The sequence below is a fragment of the Ambystoma mexicanum genome, chromosome 13 (genome assembly GCF_040938575.1).
Source record: "Ambystoma mexicanum isolate Mex_15411 chromosome 13, UKY_AmexF1_1, whole genome shotgun sequence".
NCBI classification, from domain to species: domain Eukaryota; kingdom Metazoa; phylum Chordata; class Amphibia; order Caudata; family Ambystomatidae; genus Ambystoma; species Ambystoma mexicanum.
Genome location: NC_090938.1, coordinates 527,574,601 through 527,599,318, shown reverse-complemented (window position 1 = coordinate 527,599,318; position 24,718 = coordinate 527,574,601). Strand labels below are relative to the sequence as shown.

General features: G+C 43.7%; 1 protein-coding gene across 3 annotated transcripts in view; it reads left to right on the top strand.

Moving 5' to 3' along the window:
• The window catches only part of ACBD4 (acyl-CoA binding domain containing 4), a 1,158,671-nt gene that overhangs the window by 142,268 nt on the left and 991,685 nt on the right, over window positions 1–24,718 (top strand). For all 3 annotated transcript variants that reach the window (XM_069634234.1, XM_069634235.1, XM_069634236.1), the window contains exons 3-4: window positions 6,773–6,893; window positions 6,997–7,081. In XM_069634234.1, the coding sequence (XP_069490335.1) occupies window positions 6,773–6,893; window positions 6,997–7,081 (206 nt within the window). The remainder of the gene's footprint in view (window positions 1–6,772; window positions 6,894–6,996; window positions 7,082–24,718) is intronic.

The following is a 24,718-nucleotide window of genomic DNA, read 5'->3' as shown; positions in this document are numbered from 1 at the left end:
AGACGGAAATCCTCTTCATCGGCACACCTTCACCATCCTTTCCCCTCGCTCTCTGGCCGGCATCCCTTGGCCCTCCTCCTACCCCCACCTGCGAGGCTAAGAACCTTGGGGTCATCTTTGACTCCACCCTTTCCTTCTCCGCCCACATCTCTGAGGTCTCTAAAAAGTCAAATTTCTGACTGCACCTCCTCAGAGGTACTCTGCATTTCCTCTCCTTCCCCCAGAAGCTCATGGTATCTCAAGCTCTGGTTCTCTCTAGCTTGGACTATTGTAACAGCCTCTTTCTAGATCTACCTGCCTCTACTCTCTGCCCTCTGCAACTAATCCAGAACAGGACAGCGAGACTTGTCCTTGGCCTCAAGCCCTGGGATCGTATCTCTCCAGCTCTGAAATCTCTTCACTGGCTCCCAGTGGATGCAAGGATTAAATTCAAAACCCTCTGCATTGTCCACAAGGCTTTGCGGGGCATGGGTCCACAATACCTTCAGCTATCCCTCTGTAAATACCTCCCCTCTCGAGCTCTTTGCTCCTCTACCTCCAACTCACTCAGGGTCAGTCGTTTTTCTAAGAAACGAGCTGGGGGTAGATCTCTGTCTTCGGCTGGGGCCTCCCTCTGGAACAGCCTCCCTGCCACTCTAAAACTTGAGGAGAATCATCTCCGGTTCCAGAAGCACCTCAAGACCTTCCTCTTTTCTTCTGCCTTCGCTCCCCCTCTCCCCTGCTGATCTGTTCTCTCTTGGCACCGTGCACCTGGCCACCCTCTGTCTTTTGGGCCCAAGTACCTGCTCATCCTGTCACCCTCCCGCACTGCCTCCGGGCTACCCCTTGCACTGGGGTCTGTATCTGTACCCATACAGCCCCCCATTTTTTCTTCCTGCACTTATCGGACCTACACTGTCTGCTGCCTTAAACCTAGCACTTGCAAATTGCTGGCTGCATTACTACTGTTTGTTGCCTTTATTATTTATTTATTGTTATTTATCTGTTTCTACTCTGCTTTGCACTTTCCACCTCTCCCCCCTTCCATGCACTTTTCCCCTCCCCCTCTCCCATGCACTTGCACGTTCTCAATGTCACTGGGCCTAGTAAGATCTCTGTTTTGTTCTCCCCTGTTCCCCTCCCTTGCCTTGTCGCGCTCTGAAACACTTGTGTACGAGCGCGATAGAAATAAAATATCAATCAATCAAAAACTACCTGAGTTGTTTCGATTATTGATGTTTGAATACAATTCTGCTTCCCCATCTATCTCAAGGGTATTGCTATCTCATCTTAAAGGGCTGGAAGGTCCAGTTCAGTATAACACTGCACTTGTATTTAAATAAAAGCAAATACCTCAATAGCCTTATTGCTAAAATGTGCTTGTCGGGATGTCAAACAACCTAAAGCAGTCCTCCGTCCTTACCTGTCCAACTAACTGGGCCGACCTCTAGATTAAAACAAGCAAAAATTCTTTAGAGAAAGTGTTTTCACTCTTGAGGTCGTCAAGGCCTCTTAGCTGACCCTCCACTCCTCCAGACATCTTCAAAAATCCAAGGTTTCTCCCAGGACATGGTTCCTGGCTTGGGTCGCAACATCGGCTTTCCAAAAAAAAGAAATCAAAAAGTTCAAAATCCAAGTCTGTCTCAGTTCCTCTGGTTACAATGTCACTCAATTTTATAAAGGGTTTTCAAATGTTCAAAGGATAACTCAATTCAACAAAGGTTTCAATGTTTGTGCCCAATAGGGGAACTTGACTTAGCTCCCTCCAATAATGCTGCATCTGAGGGCTCAACTCTCTCACTCGAGCCTTCACGCTCCGTACTAGCGCAGGCATCCCACTTTTCAGTTTATGGCTCTCTTGGCCTTCAATATTGGTATCAGTCCTCGTGTACTTCGGGGTACCTCTGCCCTTGTGTAGACTAATCCTGGGTTCTCCAACCCCTGGGTTTCTATGGTCTGTTTACGTGCCTTCCTACACGGTTCTCTTGGCTTCCGGTATTCATATCAGTCAATGTGTCCTTTGGGACACCTTAGCCCTTATATAGGCTATTTATGGGTTCTCTAACGCCTGGGTTTCTTTGATCACTCTGGATACTTTGGTCCCTGCTCAGGTTGTTCACAAGCTCATTCATTGACGGATTTGGGGTTTCTACTTCCTGTGAAACGTGAAGGTGTCTCACTTACTAGTCCCCGGGGAACTATCATCCAGGTGGCCAAAACACAGCGATCACTATTGGATCCAGTTCCTGGGGGTGGACCAGTGCGGGAGGATCACCTGGATGAGGGGTCCTCGGGGAGTGGAAGTGGGACACCGAAGGTTGAGACGCGGTACCCCCTTCCTTATGACACTTTTTCCCCATCCTACACCATAGGATATTTAGAAGCTCTACCTGCCACCCCCCCCCCTTTCCCACAAAAACACTTTCTTACACCGTGAAATACAACGGACTAACACCAGAGCCATTTACCTGACATGTCCCAACACAAGGGTCAGGCAGAGTCAGGCAATTGACAGTAACCACACACACACCTGATGGCCCTTTACCTTCCCCACAGGGATAAAAGGCAGAGCACGGGAGCACACATTGAGCAAGACAAACCACACAAGGAGGCTGCTATTCCAGGATAGCAGTTCAAAAGGAGGAGAAGGATGGCGAGAGCTAAAAGGACGACAATGAGGGAAGTGCCCTTGCCCTTTTCGACCCAGATCTGCAAAGCCTCCATGAAAGGAATCATGAATCATAAGACCGGGAACTACAGCTAGTGTGTGGTGTAACCGATGTCAACAGTGCACAGGGCCCTCCCATACTGATGAACAAGACTGAGAGAGACGCTTGCTACCGTGGTACCGTCCTTGACTCCAGAGACAAGAAATGCCAAGCGGTTCATCACAGCCGGTGAGTCGGATGGAGAACCAATAGGATACCGAACTGTGTTGAGTGAAGGATGCAAACGGCAACATGATATGAAAGAACTCAAGAACAAAGAAAGTATTACTGAACTTTAAAGACCAGCTGCAGAGTGGTCTGGTGCCACGTGGGCGCTCATTCGAAAGACTCTGACTGATCCCCCTGTTGTTGAAACTACAGATACCAGGAGGCCCTAGGAGAGCCCAAAGTAAAGAGGTCAAAGTGGTCATACAAGGGTTGAGTAAAACCTCTTGTACAGTCGAAAGTCTTTGACCTGTACCCAAGAGGAAAGCTGCAAACTAAGGCAAGTGTGAACCTGACGGAGGGTTGCCGAGAGAAAACTAGGGGAAGGGAACCCCGTTTTTCTGATAAGATCCGACGGATGGATGCCAGGAGAAAGCTAATAAGGGAAGTGGAAGAAAACACCCAGGGTGAGACTGCGCCCAGTTTCATAAAGATGATTTAATAAGAAATGCCCTTTAGAATGACACGTGTTTCGGTCCCTTTGTAGACCTTTTTCAAATCAGGGCTAAATTCAATTATGTGGTGAGAAAATAAGTGTCAACAATAACAAAAAGAAAAACAGTAACAGAGACATTATGTTAATTCATATTATTATACATACACGTGATGCAAATTAAAACAGTTTAATATGTTTGTGGAGAAACAAAAATTCAAACAGTCCAAAAGTAAGAACAAGAAAAAACAAGAAAAAGTGCAAAGCCAGACAAAAATAAAAAGCCAGACAAAAATTTGGAAGGGTAATGGGGAGGACATGTAGCGTCAAGAGAAAGGAGCACAGGACTAAGTTAGTTTGTAGTTCATATGTGTCTGCTTATAATATTTATAAGCAGACACTCTCTGCAAAACTTAACTAGAGAAACCAAGGTAATATTAACATTATATATTCTTTATTTCTTAACTCAAGAATGAGATCACATATGAACTACAAACTAACTTAGTCCTGTGCTCCTTTCTCTTGACCCTACATGTCCTCCCCATTACCCTTCCGAATTTTTGTCTGGCTTTTTATTTTTGTCTGGCTTTCCACTTTTTCTTGTTTTTTCTTGTTCTTACTTTTGGACTGTTCGAATTTTTGTTTCTCCACAATCAAACATATTAAACTGTTTTAATTTGCATCACGTGTATGTATAATAATGTGAATTAACATGTCTCTGTTACTGTTTTTCTTTTTGTTATTGTTGACACTTATTTTCTCACCATATAATTGAATTTAGCCCTGATTTGAAAAAGGTCTACAAAGGGACCGAAACACTTGTCATTCTAAAGGGCATTTCTTATTAAATCAGCTTTTTGAAACTGGGCGCAGTCTCACCCTGGGTGTTTTCTTCCATATTAATGTTAACATGTGGTGTTTTTCTTGGCTAAGCCACAAACCCAGAGAGACGCGACCTTGGTAAACACAAGCTGTTTTGAAAATTATTCTGAACTATATTACTTATTTCAAACCGACATGTCGTCTTGTTAGACCGGACCAACAGAGCCAAGATTTGTTTGAAACTTTGTAATAAGGGAAGTGAATCCCACATTGTGTTGAAACTAAGGTGAATTGTTGAGTGAGGAAAATGTGAACCGGCTGAGGGATGACTGCGAAGCCGGGTGAAGCATAATGACCCTGTGAACATTGTGTTTAGAATAGCGAACCCGGCTGAGGGATGTCTACAGTGAAAGATTGTTTAAAAGGACATTGAGACCCGTGAAAACTACAAATGAAAATATTGTGAAAGGCTGTAGTGAACTGACAGAAGGAGGCTAACATTCAAGAAGGATCGGAGCCCGGTTGAAGGGGATCCAGGAGTGAAGCGTCCTCACCCAACGTAAAAGGAACTTTTGTTTTGTTATTATTGACACATCAGGCCCTCAGAGGCAAGAGACTTTGGATGAAAGAGACTTGGCCACCGAAGGTCCTGATATCGGTGAAAAGAACTGTAACCTTGTGCTGGAGAAGCCCAGTTGTGTATGGTGCTCAGAAGTCCTTCCTTGACCCGTGCTTAAAAACATGGGGAAGGGAGACCCCAGCTATACCATCCTGACTTATCATTTTGTCAACACTTCTTTCTTTTCTGGTGAACATTAACCCACACTGTTTTGTAACTTAGCGGTAAGGATTGGCAATAGCTTTTTTTAGTATAAGCCCTTTTTATTTGACAAGAATCCACTAGGATTGCCTTATTATTATTTGATGGTCGTAGCTTGCTCCTATCTTAGATTTAGGTTTAGATTAGGCCTTTTTCTCATCCATTTATACAGTTTAATAAACACCCTTGAACTGTGATAACTTTTGTCTGTCTATACTGTTGCCACCATGAGCTCCTTATATTCCCCGCAGCATTCAACTACCCGCCTCCCTTTTTCCTGTGCGGCTCGCATACCTGTTCTTTTGCAGTACTTCTGCGAGGGAGTCACAGTGATGCTGCATTTAGCGGCGTTCATCTCTGCCTGCCATATGACTGCCTCCTGTCGTGGCTTCCTTCTCGGGACCCCGTCTCTCTTCCATTCTGCACTTCTCGGTACAGGGACTGAAGAGCTTTCACCCCCGGTGTTCCTGGATTCAGCTGTGTTTCGGGGGATATGTACTACCATGTCCTCTGTGGTCCCGCCTCCAGGACGTGCTTGCTCCAGCGTCTGCTCTGTGCGCATCTTTCCCTGCCACCCAGATTAGCATTAGGGAATATCCTCTAGCTGAGGAATTTGGTATTTTTATAGGGGAGTTTCTGGTACGAGAGGTAACGTGCTTCTGATTCTAAGATATCTGAGTCTGAGGAGGATTCAGTGGTGGTGTAAAAAAAAAAAAAAGTAAAAAATCCTCATCACCTTTACAAATCCTTTGGCCCCCATGTATGGGGATTGTAAAAGGCTTCTAATTCTGTATGAATGGGTTTCCATTCAGGAGCACTGTTTCATGATGGGACATCTCTCCACCTACAAGTATCATTCTCATGATGTTAAAGAGCCACTTTGGTAATCGCTTGCGTGTTTTGCCAAACTTTCTGTGCTGATGTTCAGACTCACAACTTGGTCAGGTCCACTTGAATAACCTGTTTGGCTGGTGGGCTTGTTAAGTAGGCTGCTTTCGCTCATGTCCGACACGGTTCAAAATCTTTCTACGAGTTTGGCGGAAGAGAGGAAAAGGGAGTCGGTCATACCAGTAAGTATACTTTACACACTCTGTTGATTCTTCTTCTAGTAGTCGTACAAAAGAATGAACTCCTTTCAGCCCCTGCACGCCCCCATTGCATATAATTTAGAAAGATGGCTGGAAAAGTACAGTGTTTTGACTAGCAGGCAGATGCTTAAGAGGGAATGGAGTGTGCCCTGTTAATACTTTTTAGTAATTCCTATGCAGTAAACCATGTTCTGATCTTTGTCCTGGTGGCACAGTAAACCATATCAGTGTGGAAAAGATGACTGTCGGCATGAGCCTGTATGTTGGTAACCTTTTTGTAGCACTATATAGGCAAGTAAATGGTTGGTTCCGATGAAGATATTTGGGCTGTGCAGCCAGAATTTGTGACAGTGGTCTGAGGTGCAGGAACATAACTCTTTGAAACAAAGTTTCAAATGGCAGTGTTTGCTGTAGGTTAAAATTGAGCTGCTGAGTTTGGATTAGCTGGAGGAGTTGTGGTCAGAACTTGTGGGATGGCATTAGCTGAATGACTTCCTGCGACTTGAACGGAAGGATGGCTACGGAAAAGGTATTATCCATGAACTCTCCTGTGTTTTGGATCCTTTGCCTGAAATAAAGCAAATTCATTGGCCTGTCTGCAGAATACAGAGTTGGACACCGTTTTGTTTTGAAATTGATTGATTTCAGAAGCTGAAATAGTTTCTCTTCTGTCTCTCTGCGGTGCAATTCTGCTTAGGTCCATATCGTCCTTCCTATGAGGTGATGCTGCGGTTTTACAGCTACTACAAGCAGGCTACCATGGGTCACTGCAATATACCCAGGCCTGGATTTTGGGATCCCATTGGTCGGTACAAATGGTAAGAGATATTTTGCATTCTGTAAAACTAATTTTTACATTAGATCCCCATTGCTGTTGTAACCTTGTATATCACAATTATGTCTTATTTTGCTTCTTTCAAGGGATGCTTGGAATGGCTTGGGTGCTTTAACCCCAGACGAGGCGATGGCCGCATACATAAGGGAAATGAAGAGGGTTGCCCAGACGGTATGTTCTTTTTGTGTATGAAAAAAGTGGACCAAAAAACGCTATCTACCACAACTGTTTGCATTTTAAATTACATATGCAATAGGAAGAGGAAAGTTGGAGAAAGTATGATAGAAAATGGTCAGATCCCTAAAAGAAATAAAAACTGTACAAGTGGCAGATATTCTTTTGGACGAAATGTACCTTTATGGATAGGGTGGCTGTGACGAAATGACTACTGCTCGGCAGGCGTACAGGGATGAGTAGTGGCTAAACTGCCTATTCAGGCCCACACTACTACTAAACCAACAGTGATCCCAAACATAAAGGTGAAACGGGCACAGCGCGAAAGGTATACCTCCTTAGCCTTGAGTGGTAGCACAGGCCCAGGACAGGATATATGATATGGCATTTATAACGTGCCTATACACAAGTGTTTCAAGGCGCGACGAGGCAAAGGAGGGGGAACAGGGGAAGACAGACAACGATCTTACTAGGCCAGGTGGCATTGAGATCGCGTAAGTGCAGGGGAGGGGTTAAGGGGACAAGTGCAGAGGGGATGGGGGTGGGGCAGTGCATTACATGGGATCGACTGTAGAAATAAATAGAATAAACAAAGCAATAAGTAAATTTGCCGACATCAGGTGTGAAGTGCTGGTAGGGGACTGTAGAGATACAGAAAAGAGTCCTCAAGCGTAGGGGTTTCCAGGGAGGCAGTACGTGTGCAACTGGTGGGGGAGGGGACCTGGGCCCGGGATCAGAGGGTAGCCAGGTGACCAGTGCAGTTTCAGTTTCGGCCAGGAGTTCAGCAGGGTAGAGGAGGAGAGAAAGCAGAAGCAAAGAGGAAGGTTTTGAGGTGCTTACGGAACCAGAGATGATTCTCCTCAAGTTTCAGGGAGGCTATTGCAGAGGGAGGACCCAGCCGAAGAAAGAGATTGACCACCAACTTGTTGCTTGGAGAAGCGACTGACCCTGAGTGAGTTTGTTGTATGAGCGAAGTGCTCGAGAAGGGAGATATTTAGGAAGAGAGAGTTGAAGGTATTGTGTTCCCAGGCCCCAGAAGGCCTTGTGGACAATACAGAGGGATTTGAACTTCATCCTCGCAGCCACTGGGAGCCAGTGCAGAGATTTCAGTCCTGGAGAGGTACGGTCCATGGGCTTGAGGCCAAGGACCAGTCTCGCAGTCCTGTTCTGGATGAGTTGCAGAGGGCAGAGAGTAGAAGCAGGCAGATTTAGAAAGAGGCTGTTGCAGTAGTCCAGCCTAGAGAGAAGCAGACCTCTGGAGACAATGAACTTCTGGGGGAAGGAGAGGAAAGGAAGAATACCTCTGAGGAGGTGCAGCTGGAAGTGTGACTTCTTAGAGACGTCAGAGATGTGAGGAGAGAAGGAGAGTGTGGAGTCGAAGATGACCCCGAGGTTTTTAGCCTCACAGGTGCGAGCAGGAAGAGGGCCAAGAGAGGTTGGCCGGAGAGTGACAGGAAAGGAGGGAGCGGGTGTGCCGATGAGGAGTTTCTCAGTCTTACTGGCATTAAGGCAGAGATCATTGGCTGCACACCACTCCTGGATAGCAGACAAACAATCAGAGAGGAGAGAAGGAGAAGTGGCGGAGCGGAGCCTGAAAATGAGTTGTCATCAGCATAGCACTGAAAGTTGGGGCAGAGAGCGGCAATGCGTTGGGCAAGAAGTGCCAGGTATTGGTTGAACAGCCAGGGAGAGAGGTTAGACCCCTGGGGAACACCATAGATAGAGAACGAGATAGAGGAGAGGAAGGACCCAAGTTGGATTTGGGAGGGTCGGTCAGAGAGGAAAGAGGTCAGCCAAGCCAGGGCCTGATCAGTGACCCAGGATATATCTTCAAGGGGGGTGTGAGCTAATAACAGTAGCAACACAAACCACTGGTCCAGAATAAAAGCATGTGCGATCAAGGGTCTATAAAAATATAGATTTTTCACTAAACGGTTGAATCACTCAAATTAACCAGAAAATCCACCAAGAACCCACCCCTATAAGACAACTGAGAAAATGTAGAATTTTGTGAAAGAGCACCCTGGGTAGTTGAGCAAGTGTATTCAGGCAACGAATTGGTGGCAGAAAGTGAATGTTCAAGAGTATGTATGTAATTGCAGAAAAGGTTAGGGAAGAGGGGCTTAAGCGTCACCATTGTCCCAAAGGCAGACCAGGGGGGCAGGGCTCCCTCACAGCCCTTTATTCCTGTCTTTGGGGCTTAAAATCCCCAGTCCAGGCTTCGAAGAGCATCCAGATGTTGTGGTCTGGTGTCGGGTTGTTATGTTTGTCGACTGGGCCCAACACACAGTGCTGTTCAAGCAGCAACAGTACATGGCATGAAGAAGCTTGGAACAGGCAGGCGGTGTCCAGGTCGTTGTAGCTCACAAGCGATTCAATGCAGGAATCTGGGAAATTGATTTCTGGGTTGTTAGGAGGTGCAATCCAGGGTCTCCAGGGACAAGGCTAATCCTTCTGTTCTGCTCTCCCACTCCACGGTTCTTGGATGGCTTCTACAGGGAATCTTTCACCTCCAGTGTACAGGAGCTTGGTTCCAGTGCAGCTAATAGAGTGGGGTCTTGGTCCAGCAGCAGTCACCCCTACTGTTCCCTGGGGGGATTAGGTGAGGGAGCTCTGTCTTGGATGTGCTCTGTCTTAACCGCTATAGCAGAGGATTATGGAATGGATTGTACTCCCAACAGAGTTCTAAATGTACATCCTTCTTCTCACGATGGTCCAAAATAAATCAACTAAGGAGGAGTGCCCCTCTCCTTTTAAAGACCAAACACCACCGCGGATTGGTCCAAAGCTAGTTTGCTTTAAGTGGTCCAATTCCTGTATTGTAACAAGTGCCCTTTATCTGATAACATCACAGCAGTGTTCCTTGCTTGCAGGAAAGAAAATCGTTTTTTTTGTTTTTTCAATTTATTCGGGGGACCCCAAATCCAACACGGTGTGATGACAATGCCCACTTTTAGGGTAATTTACACAGTATAAACAAAAAGGCAATTAGTCATCCTGTAGTGCCTACTCAAACAAACCAAACAAATGAGAAAACATAATTTTTTATTAAAGTACAAAAATATATATCCTGTACTAATCATCACAATTCAATAAAACATGTACACAACGTTTTGAATGTACAATTTAGAAGTGTCCAAAGTTCTAACTGCAGGCATAAAAAGGAGACCTTACAATCTAGAATAAAACGTTCCACTAATAACCTATACCTATGTCTCAGACAATATCCTAATCAGAGATACAGTTTAGCATTGAGTATCAATTTTCATGGAAGTGATAATATTCACTCTTAAACCCAACATGAAAGAAAATGGAACACTAACAGAAAGCAAGATGTGGGACCATTCTCCAGGCCTACCTGTGCCCTTTAGCTGCTCTAACTACCTTCCCATTCGTTCTGGCTTCAAAAGGACTCCAGTGATCCGCACCCTGATGTGATGCTGACGTTGTCATGTCACTGCTGCCTTTAAAGCACTGTTCTCAGGAGACGTCCTGCAGGAGGCTTATGTTCCTGGGGGGATGCGGAGTGGGCGACCGTTACCATTCCTATTGGAGAATGAAAGGGGCTCCATCCTGACTATTTTTCATTCCACATGGCAGTTGTGGAGGCAGTCAGCCTAGATGCCATGCTATATCAGTCCTGTCATAGTTAAGCACTGCACACAGATCTGACACTGGTGTGATACCAAATGAATGTGGCTAATAATTGCATGATTCTATAAGCCAGGCCTGGCTTATATTTACAGATTTACGTGCCACCAGATGGCCTAGATTCTGCAGTAGTGAGGTACAGACAATTAAAATGCTACCTCTGCCCACAGGGACTTTGTGCCCTAGCAGAATTTAAGGCTGTTGACGCCAGGAGACCTAGCTGCAGCAAAGGCACATGTGTACTCTACTTTTGCCATGGAGCATTTATGAAGGGGAGCCTGATTTGCAGACATATCTTTCAGAAACTTAATTACCTACATTATTTTAATTAATAAACGAAAAGACCTGAGTATTTACACCCCTACAAATAGCAATTTCGTCACAGAGGCATGGGATTGAGTAAAGCACAACATAACTGTTCTAAAACTTTCAGGCTCGACAAACCACCAAATTGTAAAATGTACTGCAGTTTTCAAGATCACCTAAATGGATCCTTGTCCTTGAAATTCTTTCTTTTTACTTATAGGCTCTCTGGGGCGATTGTGTGCATGTTCAGTTATTGTGAAAACCTGATTGAATTTTGCTTTCTGCTAAGTCTACTAGATCAGCCATACAAAATGTTTCTTCCAATAGTTTGTGAATGTATAGTTGAACCTCGCAGTAGAATCTGTAGAGGCCAAATCTGTAAATGGAAAGACACAAGACCGATACAGAGGTGGAGGAATACTGCAAATGGAGTAAAACAGTCAATTGCATGTGTCCCTTCATCTTTAAGGTCGTGAATTGGGCAGACTATGGACCAGAAGATATGTAACCAAATTCTTTTTTTTTCACAGTCTGGTGCAAGTGTTGGGGTCTTTGGCTCCTTTAGATTGATTTTTATTTTATTACTAGCAAATTGTATACGTACTATGCACGGGTTCTGTTGTTTCCCCAGCCCTTGATTTAGCCATCCTTATTCGTCATTGTTCAAGCCGGTCTTGATTCTGCCCAGTTGTTTCCGTAGCCCTTGACTCAGCGTGTGTTATTTTTTGTTGTTGAAGTCAGGTTTCACACTATTGAGGTGGCTCAGTGGCCCAGAATATTCTCACTTTCTCTGATTATTGGATTCATTCGTCCAGTAGATTTTTGCTTTTTGGGAGTGTAAGGAACTCATGCTAGCAACAGTGAAGACGGACACAAGTGATCACAGTTCAAGGGTGTTTATTAAACTGTAAATGCAGGGTCAAAAAACGCCTAACGTAAATCTAAGATAGGAGCAAGCTTCGACCATCAAATGAAAAATAAGGCAGTCCTTGTGGTGTCTTGTCAAAAGTATTAACAATTTAGCCCCCAAATACCTAACAGGAAAGGTTAAAAGAAAGAACCTCCAATAGACCCACCAGAGAAGCATATACCAACCAGCTAGTTGTGCCCCCATTTAAACTGAGCACTGCCGGAGGCAACAGCTTCCCTGTTAAGGCAGCCCAGTTGTGGAACTCCTCCACCCCCTCCCCCCCCATCCTCTTTAAGGTCTGACCAATCCTATCCACACTTCAGACTTAACTGTATTAAATAGCTCAAAGAAAATGACCTATAACTGACCGACACTGGTATTACTTACGTCTTATCCATCTGTTAATCTGTAGCTGAACGCATACTCACATGCTCATCCCCCCCGCTTACCCCACCTTGCTTTTTGACTTTCAATGTATACTGTGTATACACCTCTGTGTATATAACTCTGTATATAACGCTGTGTACAAACTTGTAGGGTAATCATTATCTTGTTGTCAATGTATCCTGTATCTACTTGGAATGTGTAACTGCAACTTGTAAGCTTAAAGTATTCTTGCACACGCACCCGGATACCTTCGGGTCTGGCGCGCGCTATAATAAACAAACAGACGAACAAAATAAAAGGCCCATACTAAAATAAACCTATTGCCAAATCCTTACAACTAATTACAGAAAGAGTGTGGGAAAGTGGTTTCAATAAAGAAAGAAGTATTCACAAATAATAAGTCAGGATGTGATTGCCAGGCGTCTGCCTTCCCCACGTTTAGAACACGGGACAAGGTGGATCTCCTGAGCACAGCACACACTCAAGCTTTCCCAGCACGAGCCGACAGTTCCGTACCAGCTATAAGGTTCTTCCATGGTTAAGTCTCTTTTCAACAAACGCCTCTTGCCTTCGAGGGCCTGATATTAAACAAAACCAAATTTAAAAACGTTCCTTTCCAATGGGCTTTGGGTGATGACTTTCCACCCCTGGATCTCCCTCCTTTGGGCTCGGACCCCTCTCGGACGTCAGCCTCCCTCCTTCTGGTTCACTATGGCTTTTCTTGTATTCACGACTTTTAATGTCTTTTCAAACAGTTCACGGTGGACATACCTCAGTCGGGTTCATTCCTGTCAACACACTGGTCCTCATTACTATACTGGCGGTAGCCGTGCCGGTAAAACAGGCATGACTGGCGCTGGTATAATTTTTTCTCTGGCGCCCAGGAATGGGCAATTACCGGGTCATTACGGCCCGCCGGATCCGGTAATTGCCCATTCCTGGGCGCCGGAAAAAAATGCTCCCCATTCCCATTAGAGTCCCATAGGGCTCAATGGGAATGGGGAGGCCGGATGAACCGTCAGACCTGGCGGGCGAAAAGGCACACGTGAGCAGAACTCGTAGTTTGCCGGTACCGTAAATACGGTACCGGCAAGCTTACTGGTACCGTTGTTACTGTACCAGCAAACCTATAAGGCGAACCTTTCATAGGGATTTCAGGCTTTGCCCCTTTTTGTCAACATCCCTCTGCCAGGTTCACTCTTGCCAACTTAACCAATAGTGCCTTTCTCATTCAATTCTTACGATGCAGGATTCACTTCACTTCACAAATTCTTACGATGTGGGATCCACTTCCCTTAACATCACAATCATCTGTCGGTCAAAGACTTTCAACTGTACAGAGGATTTTACAAAACCTCTGTATGACCACTTTGACCCCCTTTTCGCCTTTTCCCAAGGCCTTCTGGTTATGGCAGTTTCAACGATCTGGTAATCGCCCAGAGTTTCCTGAGTAAGCACCCATCTGGTGCCAGACTCCTCTGTTGCTGGTTTTCCCCCTTCTAGCATCAATAGCTCTTTATGCTTTCACAGTTCAAGTAGCCGCTTGCCACTTTTCATTTAAAACAGTTGGTTTCTTATCGATTCTCCCCTTGACTCACCGGCTGTGATGAACTGCTTGGCTTTTCTACTCTTTCAAGTCAAGGTTGGTACCACGGAGACAAGCATCTCTCCCCGGATTGGTTATCAGCGGAGCAGGGTCTTGTGTACCGTTGACATCTGCTGCAACACACGCTGGCTATTGTTCGCGGTCTTGCGATTCCTTCTCCTGAGGTTTCACGGGCCTTGACCGGAATAGGCAAGGTCGCTTCTCTCCTTGTCACCCTCTCTGTATGCACCGTATTTCTCCTCCTCTTGAACTGCCGGGCTGAGTTAGCTCTTATGTCGTGCGGTCTGCCTTGCTCGTACTGTGCTCTCATGTTCCACCTTTTATCCCTGTGGGGAAGGGAACGGGCCGTCAGGTGTGTGTGATTCTGGTTAATTGCCTGACTTTGCCTGACGCTTGTATTGGGACATGTCAGGTAAACGGCTCTGGTGTTAGTCCATTGTCTTTCGTGTTGTGCAAAAGTGTTTGTGTGGGAAAAGGGGGGCAGTGTTTTCAAATTTCTTATGTGGTAGGATGGGGAAAAGGTATTGAAAGAAGTGGGATACTGCATCTAACACGTCGGTCTCCCACTCCCCAAGGACACCCTGTCCCATCCAGGTGATCCTCCCTCACTGGTCCACCCCCGGGAACTGGATCCAATAGCGATGGCTGTGTCCTGGCCACCTGGATGACAGATCCCCAGGGACTAGGTAGGGAGACATGTTCAGTTTTCTCACAGGAGGCATCTGGAAATTAAATATGTATCCGGTGCAGCGTGTTGCTGTGCAAATATCTCGGAAATGGTACATCCTAGGGCCCTGAAACGTGGTTTCCAAGCACCCATAGGGACCTTGAGTTTTGTTCCTGGCGTCAACACGCCTAAAATTAGCTTTATCCAGTCCGTCTACGACCGTATTGATATTCGCCGATGGCAGGCAACCATCTCATGTGTGAAGGGGCTGAAATCCGGGGAAAGGAGTGGGGTGTCCAAATGTCATGTAGCCAGTTGTCCCTGGTTGGAGCCACATCCATTCATGGGGTTGCCAGGGTTGGATTTACAGACCTAGGTTGCCACACAACAATTTTAAGTTAAATCGATATGAGGGGTTACATCACAACAGGTGCCCACATCCGATGACAGGACCTTCCGTGCCTGAATCGCTGCGCAAGTATGAAGCCGGAACCTTTCTCCCATGCAGCCATGTAAACAAAAACCTCCTAGCCTCTAGCAAAGCTAAGATAAACAATGCAGTATTGCATAAGTGACCTTTAAACAGAAAGAAATTAATCCTCTCTGGACTAACATCAACAAAGTGGATTTATAAACCGTTTTTTCAGTTTCTCTCGTTTCCCTGCAATACAGATTGCAATAATTGGCCGCGACCTGTGGCACATGAAATTTAATATTACGCAAGCCAGATCTTTTTAAAGACTGATCTGATCACCTTAACTTGCGAATAACAAAATGGATGAAAGCTATCCTTCTTTTGACGATAAGCAGTCTCCCAACAAATCTTATACGTTTGCCGCTGTTTCTTTGTACTCTTTTTAGACATTTGACAAACAAACAATTACCTAATGCTTTATGTGATCATGTTTTCAGGAACCGCGTTGCAAATCAAACGTAAACTTTTTTGCCCCCCACCATCTTTTATAGGGAGCAACCACACCATGAGCTGGTAGAAGAAATACATTTTTCTTGGATGAATGTATCTAACAAATCAGGACATTTTATCCAGCTTCTTTGCCTTACGGGGGAGCCAAGGAATTAATACCAAAATTCCAACCAGAATTTTGGCTTGCATATAAACTGTGTATTAATAAGTAATATCTGCCAATAGTCACATTAGTGTATTATCTAAACCCTTTAGGCAAAATTAAACGCTGTGAAGCATTGCATCTAGGACATTAAAACTCCTGGCTGAAATTCCATGATTACCACAAGGATGTCTTTTTTCCAACTCGCCTTTATTAAGGTTAGTGCCCATCATCAGCCTCATTGACAAAGTTTTGATAAATGTTATATCTCTGCTACTACCCTACCTTGTGATTGTGCAATTAGCTGAGCACATATAAAAACACTTACTAATCCCACCTTTCTGTTGAATTGCATTGAATTTGCTTTGTTTATTTGTTGTACTTTGTTTTTTCTTAGACACCCTTTTCGGGTCTTTAACTTTAGTCTTTAATGATTTTGAAATAAATTAAAAATATATTTTTTACATTTTGTTTTGGGTAAGGTTTTTAACTTCTTTGCTGTCCCATCTATATTATTTTGGGATACTTTGCATGTCCTTTGCGGGTGCACTACCCTGTAGGAATCCAAGTTTTGAGAAATGGGGGATTTACCTTCTGTTTCGCTCTTATACATGTTTCTGGCCCTTGAAGGTTCTCCCCCATAAAAATAGGGTCCCTCGTTTTTTGACACACATCCAGTGACATCCAGGCGACACCTCCTGTTACTATGCTACAGGAGACCTGTAAACAGCCAGCTATTTTTGGCTGAGAGTACAGCCTTGAACCCTATGAGCAGACATACCTCTATGTGGACCCCCACACAAGGAGCACCTCAGGGTACTGAACATCAGGGTTTGGAAAGTATCGGGTACTAGCACAATACCTTGACAATTTCGACTTATGTTAAACACTAGACACGAGATCTAGGACTTCTGAGCCTTGTGACAGAGATTTGCCAGTGAACGCGGACATCATTGCCAGCACAACAACGGGCTACAAGCAGACCGCCACAGAGTGCTGCAGACGATACTATGAGATAAGTAATCTAGAGATATTCACTGCAAGTCAAGACTTTTGATGAGCGCTCCTTGCTAGCATCCATGCTGCATTTTATACAACCGTAGTAACACTACAATCCTCTGCTCCTTCCAGTTCAGATCTATACTTTGCGTACGCCTACATCTTGCAGAAGGCAACATATCGCCAGATTTCACCATCAATGGAAGAACAAATACTAAGCACAGATGTATGGGATTGAGGATAGTAAGGAATTTTCATGAGATTGCATGTATCTCACCCGCGCTTCTTCTTCTCACTGCCCTCTCTTCGCTGATGCAGACAAGAAACCCTGTAGTATTCTAATGTTATAAGTTCTCATATATGTATTAATTATATAGTATGGTATGTAATGTTTGTTATTCATATGTGTAGGTAGCAATAGATATGCAACATGGAACTGTGTAGCGAGAGAGAATCTAGAATGTAGAGAGTGGGGAGAATGATGCACTGTAAAGGGTCAGTTATGTTCTGTACTTTGATATGACCGGTGGGCTTAATCTGCCTATCCAGGAGAGAGCACCTGCTTTGGAGATCTATTTTATTGAGCTTCTCATTTGCTGTAATGGCATTTGTTGTGGCCATTCCTTCCCCCAGCCACCTCACCACCATCACCACCTGGAGGGCCTGGTCAGGGGAACAGGTGCAATGATACAGATCAGGATGAAGATGAGGTGGAGGAAGTCCCTATCTCCAGCACCTAGAGTGAGTCCTGGGTGTGGCAATTTTTCACCACCGTTGGGGATGTCCCAAAGGCTTGTGCAGCCATGGTGAGATGCACTGAGTGAAGTTGTATTCCTACAGGACCACCTCCATGAGGCACCGCACCAAATCTACCCACCCTGGTACCTTTCTCAGGGAAAAATAAGTTGACACCCTCTACCCCATCTTCTTCAACTGCTCCTGTTACCACAAAGGATACTCCTTTGGGGTAGAAGATCCCAGCAACCGTCTCACAAGCCATACAGAACACTGTTTACCCTTACCATTTGAGGGTCACAATACTATGTATGTACTGCAATGCATCGATGTGTAGAGGGAGCAGTTTCGGAGTGCGTTAGAGGCCGTGGTCAAGGAGCATGAGAAACGCTGCCCCTTACCTTAAAGGTAATGCCCGCCCAAAATCTCCCTCTGTCCACCTGCCCCTCCATCTCTGTGTTTGTCCCCCACCTTACCTTGCCTCTCTGGGAGAAAAACACAAAAAATCCCAAAAAAATAAGAAAACAAAAAAACACAAAAAAAACAGTTCCTTTAGGAGCCATCTTTCACTGTTAAAAAATAGAAGTGAGACCCCTTTGCAGCCTGCATAGTCTGCGGACATCTGGAAAATTCCAGGCAAGGGGTGGGGGAATGAAATTATTTTACTTTTTTTCACGCAAAAATTGTGACTCTTTAAAAGAACCTTTTTTTCTTCTTACCTTTCATATTCTTTGATTATTTTGTTGTATATACTAATCCAACAAAGATTATACACAACATAATTATTTTTTGTAACTTTTACAAAAAGTGCTTTGTATTTTTTTGTTTTCATTTTTATTTGATGCAACTTCTAACGAATACTTGAATCTATACTTTGTGTTCACAAAAACTGCTTCAATGTATTTAGAACATTTTCCATAAAAATCTGATTGCCAACATCAGTTAGATGGACTCCAACTCTCCGAAAATGTTTGACAACATCACATTTCATGTTCTCATTATGAAAAGATGTCATGCCAATATCTCGCAAAAAAGCACACACAACTTTATTCACATTGCGCCTTGCTTTTTTCATTTGTGGACAAAATAAATTCTAATACATCTACATTTGTCTCTGAGCAATGCGAGGAAACATAATTTCCGAATTTGGAAACCTTTTCGTCAACTTTCCAAATGTATATTTAATTGCAAGCTGTAGTGAAATTCCGGTAATGTACCCTAAACTGTTCCCTTCACAATGAACAACAATGATGTCCATTTTAAGTGAACTATATTCTTGCAAAACGGGAGTAAGTCAGCCCACTTCATTTCTCGCACTCCATACCATAACACGTCAGATTCACAGAATCCAAGATTTTCAGACAATCCACAGTGCTCAGAATAGACTTTCAGCCAATGGATCCAAGAGTCTCCCAAAATCCATACACTCTGCCTCCTCAAAGACATAACCATACCCATCTTCAGTGCTCTCACCAAAAAAAATTCCTGCCACTCTTCCTGTACACCCCACCCAGGAAACCTGATTTGATGATCCCCCAACTGTCCGCAGTCTCTGCAGTCCCATTTCCGTGCCAGGCACCCTTAAAAGGCTCGGATGTGGCATTTGCCGTCCGCGAACTACCGCTGTGTCCGCGGACAGCATAGCACAGGGCAACCTTTCTACCCTTTCCACTTTCATGTTTGTAACACTCCCTCATTGGCTGCTTTCAAACAGCCACAACTCCATCCACCAATCTCATCAAAAAACTCTACACCTTACCCTGTCATTTCAGTTCAACACTTCAGATATACACTTGAACTCTCAGAGTACATACCTCCTGTTATTCACAGCCATCTGCATCTAAAACTACTGTGAAACTCTCAAATGTCTATTTCCAGATTCAACAACATCTACATCTAACAATACCCAGTACAGGTATGCTTATATTTTTTAAAGTATTTTCTGCAACTCTTTTACAAATATATATATATATATATATATATATATATATATATATGAGAGAGAAAAGCAGGATCTCTCTCTCTCTCTCTCTATATATATATATATATATATATATATATATATATATGAGAGAGAGAGAGAGAGAAAAGCAGGATCTCTCTCTCTCCCTCTCTCTCTCTCTCTCTCTCATATATATATATATATATATATATATATATATATATATATATATATTTGTAAAATCTCTTTTATAACCACGCCAGCAAAATCCATGCATTGCAGCATTCAGCACCTGCTGACATCAAACAGCTATAATGATATCTACATTATTAGCTGTAGGACATGGATGTCCAATACAGAGTAATCTGAGCTATGGCAGTTCCCTGACCCTCAATGCACAAATATCATTATTCTCGCCTCCTGACTAACAACGCCTGCAAGGTGTTTATAAATTCAATTAGTCACTTCTTGCAGTCCTGTACATTGTTATTACAAGTTAGGGCAAGCCTCTTCCTCTATCCCCTAACCCTAGATAAGCGGCACACCACCGCCCTCTAGGGTTTCGTTCTCATATGAGGGCTTAGACAGATTGGTTGGAGGGGCAAATAGGATGTATTTATGGACACAATTGAATAACTAAGTACTTAATCTTTTTCTGTATTGTGTGAACATGTTTGGGTTTAGTTACAGGTTAGCTACCCACCCCCAGTCCCATAGTGTGTCTTACCTATTAGATCTTCCTACATGGTTAAAAGGTGGAACATACACAATCTGAGCAAGTCGATGCCCAAGAAGGAGCAGTTCTTCCAGGGCAACAGCAAACCAGGCGGAGCAGAGCGACAGGTCGAGGGACAGAACCAGTGCTCCAGATAAGATTTTGAGTATTTTACTCCCTATTTTTAAACTTTGAGAGTAAATGTAATTTTAAGACAGTAAAAATTACTTTTCTCCTTTGCAAGAGAGTAAAATGTATGTGACATCCTGCCGACGTGTGCAAAAACTGTATGGAAATCATTACCATGTGGCAGCTTTCAGCATTGTGACAAAATACACCTTTCATTATTTCTCTAGGCTCTGCCCATTTTATCTCTCCTGTATATATTTAAATGTTGAAAACACAAAAAACTAGTCAATAATATAGTAAAGCAAACATGAATTGTATTGTGTGTTTTGAGGTTCGATAGCAGAATTTTCTTTTAATGTTTAATGAAAGTCCTCCTTTCCTGGAGCTATTACCGCCTGGTGTTATGTCATTGTTATGATACAACAGTGCAGAGAGGCAAGGACTCCATGCTAAATTCTATACCTAATCTCATGGTCAAATGGTCATTTATATAGCGCTTTTGGCAAAGCGCTGTACATAGAACTTATTTATCACAATTAGCACCAAACCAAAGTCAGTACTCCTTTATCGACCTCCAAAGAAGGCTGAGTTGGCCTTGACGGGTTTCGAACCTGCAACCTACAGATCATGCACAGATTGCAGCAATGATTGTTCAACTGGCTGAGCTATCTTATTGGCTAACATCCTTCAGAGGTCGGTTAACTGAGTATCGACTGAGGCATAATAATCACAGTACCTAGTTGTTGGAGGAACCATGTATGAAGTGCTACATAAAGTTAAATACCTATCTGAATTATCACAGTGAGAGGTTTTGCTGACTTTTTATTTCAATTACAAATGTAACTTTCATTTGTTGGCTTTTGAACAGAGTTTGCACTTCCTGGAGAGTCAGGTTTTTAATGTTTTAATTGTAGTCTTGAAGATTTGAGAGGCTAGAACACCTGTGACTGGTGTAATGACGCGTACCGTTGAGTAAAGACACTGCTGCCACTGGCCACTCACAATAATGTACCACATTGACTGCAATGTTGAATGGATGTAAACTAGACCGTGCATGGTCATTTAACACACTGTTTTTATACTTAGAGTGAAAATTAAATTAGAAGTGTTACAATAATGCACCTCTGCATCATTATGCACACAGCAACGGAACTCTGAAAAATACAGTTGTGTAATACTGGTTTGCTTTCACTACAAAATATTAGTTCTCAATTGCATCTTAGTTTTCCATCTTATTAATTATACAATCTTAAAATGCTAGGAAAATAAATATGCACAGTCCTTTTAACAAGGTGTGCAGTTACTTTACATCCATGTAGGTATAAATCAAAAGAAGACTTCTGTTTTCTGTCAAGTAACCTGACCTTTGCACTGCCCTCTGCTCTAAACCTGTGTGTAAATGTGCACAGGAAAATAATGAAGCTGTCGTATTTACAAGATTTTCATGCGTAAAAAGGCCTATTACGCACCTTATTTGGAGGCCTGGACGTAACGGAGGTACGGAGAAACTTTGGACATCCCGGCGATCGATCGTTACCTTGAAAGGGCCTTAAAGGTTGCGCAAGGAAGCCCAGCTGGAGAGAAGAGACAAACCTCTTTTGTGTTTCAAGGATACCAGTCACCCTCTCGGGTAAACAGCAGAGTTGGGGAGGTGCAGTAGCAGTTGGGGTATCAGCCTTGACTTCAGGATCAAAGCTGCGAAAGACCAAATGAATTAACACAGCCGGTGAGTTGATGAAAGCAATGAAAGTCTGGTCTGTGTTAAAGGAACCTTGACTGCAACCATATCTGACCAATGAAGGTTGCACGTGTGCCGATAAGACACAAGAGAAAGCAAAGCATTGTAAAGAACTGTAAATTAAAGATACAAAGTAAGAGTGGTCCAGCGAAAGAAGATTGCCCAATCGAAAGTCTCTGTGAAATGTCTGCCGTAGAAGTGGCGGGAAGAGAAAGAAACTGAGCTGCAAGATTTGAACTGTTATTAGGTTTGATCTCGGCAGGGGAAACCTGGCTGTGAGAGATGTCTTTGAACTGTTAGGTTGGATCCTGGCAGAGTGAAACCTGGATGTGAGAGATATCTTTGAACTTTGAAATAAGTACTGTGCTCGAAACTACATTTACTAAGAGGCCTTTGTGTAGGAGAGAAAAAGCGACGTTTGACAAAAGAAGGTCGAAGTGGTCATGCTGAGGTAAGAGCAGTTTCGAAAGTTTTCGACAGAAGAAGGAAAGTGAAAAGAGGCTTGACCCTGGCAGAGGGAAGCCTATGATGGTGTGATTGAAGCTTGGGAAAGGGAATTCCCACAAATTGTGATTGAAAGGTTTGAGTCTGGCGGAGGGAAACCTGTACTGAATTGTGGTAATCAGAAGGAAACAAACTTTTGTTGAACTGTATTAGTTTTCGTGGATGGCCAAGTGGGCCCTGGTCCATGAAACAAACTGCATCCTTGTGTCTGAAGCCAGAGTGTGCCGCAAGGTCCATGTGCGCCATCTTACCCTGTGCTTCAAAACATGGAGAAGGGAGTTAACTAAGCCATACTGACATTTCCTTTGAAAACTGATGTTCCTTTTTGCATTACACTGTCCCTTTACACATTTATTGTATTAGAAAGAGGGCAGGCATTAGGGTTATTAGTATAGGCCATTTTATTTTGACTAAGGACTGACTAGGACTGTATTTTCTTTGTTTGATGGTCGGGAATGCTCCCATCTTATTATAGGGCAAGATAGGAGTTTCCCAACCCCTTCTAAACCATCAACAAAGGTTTTGAAACTTGCAGCTCTTGTGTCAGCGTCAACTTGTGATACCATGCCTCCCTCACACGATAATTCAAGATTCACCAGCAACTGGCCAATTTGAACGTGTAGGTCCTGTTACTGCAGCCAACATTTTCGACCAGTATACAATTACCCACTACACTTCAAATACACGATTGAAGATGCATTAGAAACATATCAAATGCATCAAGCCAAAGGATCCCCAATGAGTATAGGGGGAAAAAAATGTAGAAGCACGTTCTTTTCCTCTACTCTTTCCTACAAGAAAAGGAGGAAGATATGACGAACGGTCCACTAGGGGTGTCACGGTATTAGTTTTATGACGGTACGATAACCTGATTGCCAAATGACGGTATATCATGGTTATCACGGTATAGCAGGTGGAGGTAACTAATCTTAACAAATATTTTCTAAAAGGTCATAAATTGACAGATTTATCATCACAAACAAAACCAGGCACCCCGGGCCAGAATTGGGCTTTTCAACATACTTTCCACTGAAATGCCTTGCTTCCACCAAACACAAACGCACGTGTGGAGAGGGGGTCGGGGGGCCTGCTGCAACTGGCAAAGCAAACTGAATAGCTTTTCTTAAGTGGTCATTTAGGCTTTTTGCTCCCCCACTGGCTACTGGTGAAGATGAACATGCTGCCATCTTGATAACCTGCATGCCACAGATCAATGGAGGCTGATGGTAGTATACGCTTTTGCGCATACATACACACACACGCACTCTCTCTTTACGTTACAGCCTTTAGTTTACTTGCGGGCCCAAAAGTGTTCAGTAATCACGGACATGTTACCCTTTGGTATGGCAGCAGGGAATACCGACAGATGAGTGAATTTCGCAGTGTGACTTATTATATGTAAATTCAATGATGGAACCAGGGAAATCCCCCATTGCCATATGTTTAGAGAACATTATCCATTATAAGTATATAAACCCCAAAGCCGCCACCCCAAAGTAAACCCTTTTCCTTCATAGCACTGTATCTATTCTTCCTATTGCTAACATATTGATTTTGTGTCAGGCACCTGTGGCTTATGGAATGGCATTAAAAACTGCTCCAACTGAAACTACTTGGCAGACGGCACATCCAACAGTGCAAGACCAAGACTGCGCAGCACTTGCTTACTGCAGCCTTTCCAAATCAGATTGAAAAGCACACTTAACGGTATGAACGGTATAACGGTATAAACAATGTGACAGTTATTATTGTTCAATTAAGTGGTTCACGGTATCTTTAACGGTATACCGTTATACCGTTACATCCCTATGGTCCACACAAATTAGTGCATCAGAATATCGCTCTTTACGAATGTATTCTGAAGACCCCATATTCAGACAAAATGTAGATTACATTTTCCACCTCCTGTTCGAGAGTGATCTAGCAGTTCTGTTAGGGAGTGGCGCACACATTAAAAACAGCCTCTAATTTTTTAAACATCTCTGCTACCCAAACACTTCGGAAAATAAGACAAAGATGGAGATTTGCAGTCAAGTATCACAAATCGGTTGGCAAACATGCGTGGTAATAAAGAATACTGGTTCTGATATCACACTGATGTACGTTGTATGCTAAGGAACTTAGGCTCACCCACATGGTTTGTTACTTTAAGCTGTACAGACTACGCATGGGATAACTTGCACGACTTCTTACGTGCTGCAAACCAAAATAAAGAGGAACACCAGGAGAACTCTATTCTCTTGACCTTGTCAATGTATCGAGGTACTTTCACCATCGC